General features: G+C 37.9%; 1 protein-coding gene and 1 long non-coding RNA gene across 2 annotated transcripts; both read left to right on the plus strand.

Moving 5' to 3' along the window:
* The first annotated feature begins 3,900 nt into the window (after positions 1–3,900).
* On the plus strand, positions 3,901–4,682 carry LOC114518692. Its single transcript, XM_028538696.1, has 2 exons — positions 3,901–4,133; positions 4,256–4,682. Exons 1-2 carry the CDS (start codon positions 3,901–3,903, stop codon positions 4,680–4,682), a joined length of 660 nt encoding a protein of 219 aa, XP_028394497.1.
* A 3,530-nt stretch (positions 4,683–8,212) lies between these two features.
* On the plus strand, positions 8,213–8,797 carry LOC114518555. The gene is made up of 3 exons (XR_003686505.1): positions 8,213–8,294; positions 8,404–8,575; positions 8,662–8,797. It is a non-coding gene; the product is annotated as an uncharacterized LOC114518555 (long non-coding RNA).
* Positions 8,798–10,941: the final 2,144 nt, after the last annotated feature.

Here is a 10,941-nt window from a genome sequence, read left to right on the forward strand (position 1 = left end):
TTCCATGTGGTTGCATAACAGTGCTTTCACTTGCATGCCTTTCCTGTGGTTGCATACCTATGGCCGGCTTTCCAATGTTGTGTATATACTGGTGTGCAAGGACTGGTGTTGCAAAGGCTGATGCTGCAATGGCTGGTGTTGCAATAGCTGGTTCTGCAATGGATTTATGACTTGCCTACTAACAAGGGCAGTCAGTACAGCTTGACTAAGATTCTCCATGGTGTTGGCAAACTTGTTCAAAGTTTTATTATGCTCTTCATCCATTTTCTTCATTTCTGTCATCATAGTTTTTTTCAATGCTAAGTCCTCTTTCATTACTGCTAGCTGCTGGTTTTCATTAGATTTTGTTTTAGACAACTTTGAGTTACGTTTGTCTTTAATGTGTTCAATGAAACTTTTCCTGCCAGAACTATTAACATTTGCCTCTTCAACTTGAATTTCATCATTTGCATCAATATAATTTTTAGAAGTTTCTTGAAGAGAAATATGTTCTTGCCCACCCATCAACTGTTGTTCTGCAACTTGTTTGTCCACAGGTGACTTCAAATCTTGTAAAGAGATCTGCCCATCAGCACCTTTCTCACCACCACAACTAGGTTCAGCTTTAAAACCTTCAGTACTGTCAACTCCATGTTCCAGACTTGTTGTGGCTGGGCTTCCACTCCAAATACTGTTGCAAATGTTGTAGAAAGTTGCCACTGTTCGGCCACCACCGCTTCGCCTTCCCGAGTCTACAGCTTTTTTATATTTCTTTCTCACGTCCTTGACTTTGCTAGCAATTCTTTCTCGTGTAAGTAAATTGGTATCATGTTCTTTAAGCTCTTTCTGATCATAGAGGCTAACGAATGCTAATCTGATGTCTTCGTACTTGCTCTTAACACTCTCCCATTCAACGCCTTCGAATTCTTTTCCCGAAGCATATGCTTGCACAACACCGAGAAGAATCTCAACTTCATCATCACACCAAATCAAATTGTTTTGCTGTTCGTTTTTATCGCCGACAGATTGAGTTCTAACTTTCTTTTTCGGAGGCATATTTTGATGCTTGGCCTGTCGATGAGTCGATCGCGTGTTCGAATAATTTTCTATCCACCAAACTGACATTACGTCATATTTCAAAAATGATTTTTTGGTCGAATAATTTGGTTATAGACATAGTTATTCTTATTTTTCAAGTGATTGTTGGAATTAAAAGTTTATTATATTTTAGCATATAATTATTTAGAGGAATGAATTTCTGTAATGTCATTTTGGTTGTTAGAAAAACGTGACGACCAAACAATTCTCCAAGAACAAGTAATGTGAGTGTAAACGGACAAATCCGCATACAGAGACAACTAAAGTGTAGTGTAAACACCTGACGAATCCGATACATGTGTGTAACAATGAATCCGGATAATTTTACAAATCCGGAAACTTTCGTTCTAGTGTAAACAGGGTCTAAGTATACTATTCAATGAATTGCATGTGCGTTTTTAATACCATATGCCAGTGTCGTCGAGGAGGTGATGAAAATAGGGTAAAAGGGGGCCCAAAGGAGGAAAAAAGGGGGCTCGGTCCATGAACGGAAATATCAGAAATATTTTTACACGTATCAATTTAAAAATTGGTATGTTCCGAAAAATTTTTGCACATTCAATTTCAAAAATGGAATGTCCGGAAAAATTTCTACACATTTAATTTAAAGAATCGCACGTTCCGAAAAAATTTGGTTACCTTCCCATTTGGCCGTTTCCCCCCGGTTTCTCGGGCGTTTCCCGAGCAATCTCCTCAACACTCCTGGCATATACCAACTACTTTGTCTACTTGTAGAATAAGAGGAAAAGGATGAAACAGAGCCTTTCACTTGCACAGACAATTACCGCTGGACATCTTCTAACGGCAGCAGAAGTAAAAAATGATGAGATCATTTTGGTCAAAATGAAGAGATCATTTTGGTGCACATATGTGGGCAGGACTGTGTTGCTATAGAAGTAAGGTATCATCGAAAATGTTATTACAAATATACAAAGAATGTTTCAAGTAAGGACAAGGCGAAGACAAATTTAGGAGCTTCAGTCTACGACAAGGCATTTGATGTTATTTGTACTGACGTAATAGATAGCAGAATTATAGACAGTAAGGAAATACTCCTGTTGAGTAATATTTGTAAAAAGTTCAAAGAAGCTGTGATTCAAATTGATGTTCATTCAGATGGTAATGTCCCCTACCAATTGTCACAATTAAAGAAAATAATTTAATTGTGCTATTCCAAATCAATAGTGTTTGATGCATCTAAAAGCAGAAACATAGGAACACTAGTGTATTCAGCTGACCTTTTTGTAGGAGAAATAGCAGATGATGCCATGGAAATTAATCAAACTGACAGCGACGATGATGAAAACAATGACTGTTACAACAAGGTGGGTAAAAATACGAAAGATATGGAAGCACGTCAAGTGTTCAATGTCGCAATGGAAGTGAGAGGAATATTGACAGTTGTGTGACAGATTGGCCTCCTGATGCTACCAATTTGAGTCTTGTAAATGCACTTCAATCCATACCTCACCAATTATTTAAATTTATTGCATGGATTGTTGGATTTTCTGATGAACCAGAGTTGCAAAATAAAGTTAACATACCGCATGATCAAAGCTGCAAAGTTACTTCAATATGCAAACAAACTCACAAAGCATTGGCGCTTGGCATGACTGTTTGCCAGTAAACTGGATCAAGAAAGCTGATCGATATCTTGTATGGACTTGGACACACTGTTTCATCCGACACTGTAAGTACACATGATTCTGCATTGGCTACACCTCAGACGTCTGACTCTGTGACCATACCACGAAATGCGTATGTTGGTGTGTATGTGATAATAATGATTTCCGTGAAGAGACAGTGACAGGCAAGGTACAACGCATGTTGTAAATGGAATCATTATCTAAAAGGGAACACCTTCACATCACAACAAATTAACCGTAAGTAAAAATGTCCGTACAATAAAGGCTCCTGCAACCGATATTGAACCGTATTTCAGTGTGAAGAAAGGTCTTCCGTCGTTAAGGCAGCATATTTCTGGTGACGATTTCGAGATTCAGAATGACAATTTCCTTCAAATCCCAGGCAGAAATCTCGAATATTCTCAACCGATATTGGATGCGTTGTTCCTGGATGGACAGGGTTCAAGCTAGTCTGAGAGATTTCAGCATTATCAGACATTGGCTATCTTCCAGTAATTGACAACCCTGCAACAGATTTGGCTACAATCAACGCAATTTTGAAGAAGAGAGTTTCTATTTGTCAATGTAAGCAAATTCCAGAAATGTTGTTGTATTCGACAATTTATGCAAAGGTGCAGATGCTGAGATGGAAAGAAGTCAAATTTAACGAGCGTGTTGTTGTGAGACTGAGAGAGTTTCACACAATTATGTCATTTTGCACTGCAATTGACAAAATTTTCAAAGACCAGCCAAAATCATGGAGTTTTTTTTTATTCATGGAGTAAGAGTAATGCTCTTACTCTTCGAGGCATAGAACTTTTTACCACCCACAAGGGACAGTGTTATCGCTTGTCTGAATCCCAAGATGGTATTATATGCTTTAAAGTTAATTACTAAACTATAATTACAATCTTGCTATACACATTTAGTTTCTATATTAAAGGGACACTCCGGCCTTGAAACAAGTCGCCTTCATATGAAAGACCTTTATGAGTATACCACCGAAATGGTAATTCGTTCGCCTCAATTCTTTTTCTTTAGCGAGATATTCAACTGTTGCCGCCGCCATGTTTGTTGAGAACTGTGACGTCAGTGAGTGATAGAAAACTATTGAAATATAACGAGAACAGTTGTCGACTAATATTTTCCCAAATTTTTCCAATTTCGAGTGCTATTTCGATTTTTAACTTTTACGACAATGTCACAATCAAGTTCTAGTAGCTCTTCCGACGCTGATGGAGATTTTGCATCTTGTGAACAGCCTGATATTAAGATTGAAGATGACGAGGCAGAGTATTCGCTTCAGCCATATTTATTCGAACCAACGAGAAATCTGCCAAGCTCGGAGGAAAACAGCGATGAGAACGAGAGCGATGACCAGGAAGAATCTGATTCTTCAAATGGCGAGAATCGCCTAAATGATTTAGAATGGTAAGTTTAAGTCATGTTTCGATTTGTTCAATATAACGTGTTGTATTTTTCTAGAGCGGAATTTTAATTTTTCTCAAACGGTAAATATAGACTATATAAATTTAATTACTTTCTTATGTAAGGTGTAAATGTGGTCATTGTCAAATCATGGATAGAGCTGAGGAAAGTGTTTGCTGTCAGGAAATTCCTGAAATGTTAAGTCTCAAAGAAGAAGCTGTAACTTTTGAGAAATTAAAACAGCCCCTGACATGTATAACAGACAATCCAGCATTTGCTGCTGTCTGTTTGAATCACTGGGTACTCAGGACAGCATGGTATCAGTACAAGCAGCAGTATGAAAATCCATTTGAAGGCCCTGAGCATCAAAGATATAGACATGTTGCTTATTGGCAACTGGCACGACTAGGTTGGGGGGTTCTTGGTAGGCATGTGAGAGTAGTGCTGCCATCTTGTGGTGTAAGTTGCATTCGAGCCCATTTCCCGCCACCTGGACCAGAGGATGAACATTCCTTTGTTGGTTTTAGACCACCATCATATGAAGAGGACTGAATAGTTGTAAGTCTTTGAAATTAATGCAATAAGGCATTTCATTGATAAGTAAGACCATCTGGTATTAGACAGAATAAATTGTCCAACATTTGACCAAGTTCAAGTAACTGGCTCAAAGTAGGATGCAAACCAGGCATTTCACTGACAAGTAAAATCATCTGGCATTACACAGGGAAAATTGTGCAACATTAAAGCAACCAGGCATCAAATTGACAAGTAAAATCATCTAGTATTTAACAAAGTAATTAGTCCAGTATTGCCTGTGTTGCAAGGATACATTTCCCTGTAATACAGATAGTTTAGTTATTTTTGCTGAAACCTGCTAATATGTTCCTTAATTGCCATTTTCTTGTCTGGTTTTTCCTTGGTTGCAATGTTCTTTGATTTCTGATTTTTCTTTGATTTTTTACTTTTTTGTGATTTTTTTCCTTTTGAGGTTTTCCTCTTTGGTCTTCTACATTCCAGGACATTTTCCATTAGTTCATCAAGATACTTGTACTCTTTTTCCTCCATGACTGGCTTGACTACCCATGTTTTGCAGACTTTGGGGAAAACTAAATTGTAGCGAAGACTGCCTTGATATGATCCTTGCTTTACCACAGCTTGCTTTCTAGAACAATTGTGATTATTATCAACAAGGGCAGCAAGCTGTGTGCGAGCAATCATTCCATCATGCCCAAAGTGCTGTCTTTTAGAACAGTACTTCAGCATCATGGAATGGTATACCTCAAGGTTTCCAGTGTGGTGAAACTCGGTAACCAACTTGAGATCTTTCAGCAACTTTTTGTTGAAAACCACCTCCTCAAGGGCTACATGAGCTGCAGTGCCAGGTTTTAACCAAACCTTCTCCTTAATCTCCCTTCTAGACAGTTTGTGGTGAGCACATTTTTTAAAATGTTTTGCACCTCTCCATGAGTGCTTATTTGCAATGTGATTGACAATTGACGTCCATTTCTCAACTAGAATGTCATAGTTACCATCACATGTTGCTACACTCCACCAAAAATGAGAAGAAACAGACTGGATCCATATTGACAATTCCTGAAACTCTTCTTACTCTTCTTTGATAGTTTTTTAAAGGACATTGGAAGTATATTTAAATTTATGATTTTTGAAAAGATAATACCTGTTAAAAGAGAGAAAAACTACTGTTAATTCTCTTGATGTTTTCGTCTTAAAATCAATAAAATCAATTTCTTTTGAGGAGCTAAAGAAGAATCATCTGCCATTTTGTTTTATTTTGAATATAATGTGATATGTTAATTTATGCATGTGACGTCACAACTGGGATTTCTTCACAAACAAAGTTTATTGTAAATACTATTGTAAATAAAGTAACATGTACTGTTCTGTATATGGATGCAATAGCAATAGCAAAAACAACCAAGATAAATCGCTACATTTCTTCTCCTTCCCTAATGCCAACAAAGGTCAAAATGAAAAAAGGAGAAAGAAAACTTGGATCGAGTTCTGCAAAAGAAAGCAGTTTAACCCAACAAAAAACTCGACTATCTGCTCAAATCATTTCGCAGAAGATGCATACGTGCCATCAAACTCGCCTCAGTTTCTCAATTCCATCAGTTTTCCTGGCAAAAGGAAAGCCAAGCTAAAGGACGATGCTTTACCAACCATAAATATTACCGACACCGAAGAAGAAAGCAACGCGATTAAATTTCACCCGATTGGAGCACTTTCTAGAAAAAAGGTACTTCTAGCAATATCGTAAACAATTAATTGGTTGTTGGAATTGAAATATGGAAATAAAACGCATTTGAACTTGCATATTTTTATTTGCTTTGTCTACATTATAAAATAGGACATTCACGCGATTATGAAAGAATATGTTGAAGAAGTTGCAGAAGAAGTGGATACGGAAAGTTTTGAGACCAACAATGCAGACGAGCATGTTTCGAGCGTTGGCGTTCTCGTATCAAGCCAGGACAGTTTTGCTATGTTGAGAGATATGGGTTTGCCGGTAAGAAATAAATCAACCCAAGTAAATCAGCCTTGCAAATGCAATATAAACAAGAAGGAAGCTAAGTCTGTTGCAACACAAACTTTCTTGAATAGCAAGACTCTTTCAGAGCATCTACTTGGTATAAAAACACCTGCGACTTCCACTTCCGCATCTACTGGAACACAAACAAGTCCCTTCGTTGACCCTGATTTTATAGAAGACTCTCATCCATTGCCATCAAATAACCAAGTGCCATTAGCAGTGACAATGTCTGACCCAATAGACATTACTTCTATAGACGATAGGCATGATAAAGTTTACGACTTTACCAAGGACATTCTCCATGATGAATCCGAACACAGTGATGAAGAATCTCAGCTTATGTTACAAGACGAAGAAAATGAAGAAAAAGTCATTCTATCAAGTAAAAAATCCCACCAAGAACAAAGGAAGTTTATAGTGTTCGAAGAATCGATCGTCAGATGTTTCGAGCGTTGTTTCAAATGTGGCTCAAACTGTGTTATAACCCTTGAAAGTACCATCGGAACATTCAGCCGAATTTCCGTGATCTGTTTGAATAATATTAGCCACTACACAACAGACTGCCAGTTTTTCACCTAATGATTACCGCTGGTATTTTATCTTGTGGTCTTGAGGTTGCCAAAGTCCTGCGCTTTTTCGATTGCCTGCAAATAAAGTCAATCACGCGTTGGGAGTTCTCTTCTCTACAGTCGGTGTATGCCATACCTGCTGTTTTCAATGTTTGGAATCGGGAGAAAGATCGTTTAGTTCGTGAGGTTCAAGGCACATCTTGTGTTATAGCATCTGATATGCGCATAGACAGCCCAGGGCATTGTGGCTTGTTTGGGTCTGGAAGCTCTTTGGACGTAGAGAAGAATGTCATACTGGACACACAGATTATCAAGGTATTGTATATCTCCTTTTTCAGATTTCAGAATACAGCTATTTCAATTAAGGATGTCATCGACTGAAAGTGAAACGATCAGTTTCTCTTTTTAGAGCACAGAAGTTAAGAACTCAAACACCATGGAACTTGAGTCCCTCAAAAGACAGCTGTTGTATCTGGATAACGCCAATGTACGTGTTCGTAAACTTGTTACAGACAGGCATAACCAAGTTTCAGCCTATATAGCGAGTGAAAAGAAAAACATTGAACATGCCTATGATGTTTGGCACGTAGCTAAAGGTGAGTTTATGTGGTGTTTCCACAAAATAAATATTTTTAACCCATTAAGTGGCAGAGCTTCCCCACTGACGAGTAAAATCGTCTGGCGTTAGACAAGTAATAAAAATAAGTAGGGCGCATTGGGGTGCATTGCCACTTAATGGGTTAACTAGATAGATTGTCAGATTTTGTGGTTAATCCATTAAGTGGCAGAGCTTCCCAACTGACACAGGTGAGAAGAAAAGGTTGTTGAAACTTGTCAAAAAGAAGAAGGTTCGCATGGTAAAGCCTTGGATTGGGGTAATTGCAATTTAAAGTAATATTTGGTTGACAACCTAATTTGTAATTACAGTATACATGGTAAATTTGGATTGTTTGCAATTTTAAATACCAGCACATACCCCCCCTCTTTTGTGAAACATTTCATTTATAGAAGTTCCAACATTTTCAAGAACCCCACTCAATTTAGGTACTTGCTCTTTCCCTTTTATATTGGTAGCCCAGAAGGCACCATGCATCCTAGTACATCTTGTTACTTAATGGGCTAACCTGTGGTTACATCATTTTGTACATTGTAGTCCATTATCAACCATATGTACTGGGTGGCCTGTTCCAGTAAAACAGAGGATGAAAGGCAAGAAAAGTGGGAAAGTTTGGCAAACCATATTGTCAATATTCACATCCATAAGGAAAACAAGGTTTTTGTCAAGTGCACTCATGAAGTTGTGGAAAGGCAGTGGTTGAAGCAAGGTAAATTTAGAAATTGCTGCTTAATGGGTTAATTAATATCATGCTATAACAACTGAAGTCTTAATTGTGGTTTACTAATTATATAGGATCAGCAGCTCATAAGAAATTGTCTGAGTTGATCACAAGGCCAAGGCTAATTAGTGCTGTTAGGAAGCTTTCAAACTATCATCAAACTTCAGGCTTAGAAGCCAAACATTCACTTGATAATGTTTTTGCATCAAAGAATACATACTATCCATACCACTCTCTAATTGCAAGGTATAATTCTTTCAATTATAAATCCAGGTCCACATACAGGATTTTTTACCAGCAGGAGGGGGGAGGGGTACACGGGCAGTGGAGCACTAATAGCAATATTTGAAGCAACCAAAGAATAATTTTGATTATTTATAGTAACATAAAACTGCCCCTGTTGCCCCCCCTCCCTGTGTGCGGCCCTCTACATATCTACATGCATTTTTAATTTTGGAAACACTAAAATATTTTTGTATTGTGTACAGATTATGGTGTTCCAACCTGCATTACAACGAAAATGCAGACAGACAGCAAGCCAAAAGAATGGATGGAGAAATGCGCTGGTCAATTGCATACCCAAAAGCGCATAAAGGAGAAAAGGCGGTGGCCAAACCCATAAAGGAGCTTCCAACAAACAGTAAGCATTTACTATTAATAAGGGTTTTCCCTTAAAATAGAATTGTTTGGTATCAAACAGTTTGAGAGTAGAAGAACTTTAAGTGGTTAAAATAGATTAAATACACTAGAATGTATTTTGTACTGCTCATATTAAACATAGATTTTTTAATAAAATATCAAATTTCATCTTAGAATATGTACAGAATATTCAGTTTGAATGCCTGAAACTTCGTCAAGACTACCCAACCATTAAAGCTGCTGCAAAAAATGCAAAAGCTGTGCTACCAAAAGAACCAGACTCGCTTGTGGAAACATACCTAAATGGGAAACCACGTGAAAGGAAAGAGGATGTTGTCTCACGCAGACACAGTAGATTTACAAAACCTGCTTTGCCTGAGCAAGAGGATGCAACAATTATGTGCCAGTGCAAAGGAAAATGTGCTACGAAAAGATGTTTGTGCAAAGGAAATGATCACTATTGTGGTTCAAACTGTACTTGTAAAACTGGACAGTGTTCTAATCGAAGTTGATACGTTTTATCTAGACCATAAATGTATACAATGCCTTAACTCTTAAAAACCTTTAACATTTTGTTCAAAGCAAACAAACTGCAAATTCCCAACAATTTGCCCTACCAAAACACTGTTTTCAACGATTGAGGGGGGGGGGTGTGACACCCCCACACCCCCAACAGTTACGCCCCTGTATTAACCAATAATATAAATAGAATGTAATATATGACCCATCATGCTATTACCTTTGAAACCGTATCCGTTATTGTTTTGGATATTTAAAGTGTGTATAAAGCCCGTCAGGCGATGAATACTTTTCTCGTATGCATTTATATAAACAAGAGGGGAATGGCCTTCGAATCTTTTTTCCGAGTATGTGAAAGATCCAACGCGAGCATCTTCTGTAACCGACCAGGCGATAGAGCTTGTGCATACGAGCAACCTCTTCGTTACGCAACGGCCAATTCTCTTCGACATATTGCATAGCATCACCTTCAAGCACGTCTGTTGAGATATTTTGCAGGAAAGCTGATAGTTCGGTAATACAAGTAAAGCCTTGGTTCAGCGCCGACGTAAGTTTGTCATCATACTCGTCATATTCTACAGCTTTCTCATAACAACAAAAGCTTTCTATAGTTTTCCCCATTAAACTACAGTGCCCACATTTACACCATTCCATTGAGGAAAGGCGCCACGAATTGATTGCCTCAAATTCCTCGTCAAAGTCCTCCTCGCTGGCGATCGAAGAGTCAGACTCCGAACTGTTATCGCTGTCTATTTTCTCATCTGGCATTGGTTCAAACATGTAGGGCTCAATGTCGTTGCTTACTTCTTTCTCAATTTCCATTATTTAATAGGTCTGGTCAAGTAACAGTGCTAAAAAAGCTGGCGAATCTCGAATGTAAACAATATAAACAATGCAAATGCATGTGTTTGATGAGTGTCCCAGTTGTGACGTCACATCAGAAATATAAGTTTTTGTTCGCAAGTTTCAAGATGGCGGATCACGTATCAAATTGGTGGAACTTTCAATAGCTGCTGTGAAGAAATTTGAAATATTTTCGAAATATTCGAAATATGTTTTTGAAAAACGATAAACATCAAACTTCAATAAAAACAAGTAAAAAAATATGCTTCCAATGTCCTTTAACAACCCATTTTGAGATATGCCAGACATCATATTGGTGTACAATGCTAGAATGCTTCTTTCTCATTTCTGCT

This window comes from Dendronephthya gigantea, unplaced genomic scaffold, assembly GCF_004324835.1.
Source record: "Dendronephthya gigantea isolate DGI-Jeju-01 unplaced genomic scaffold, DenGig_1.0 000011F, whole genome shotgun sequence".
Classification (NCBI taxonomy): domain Eukaryota; kingdom Metazoa; phylum Cnidaria; class Anthozoa; order Malacalcyonacea; family Nephtheidae; genus Dendronephthya; species Dendronephthya gigantea.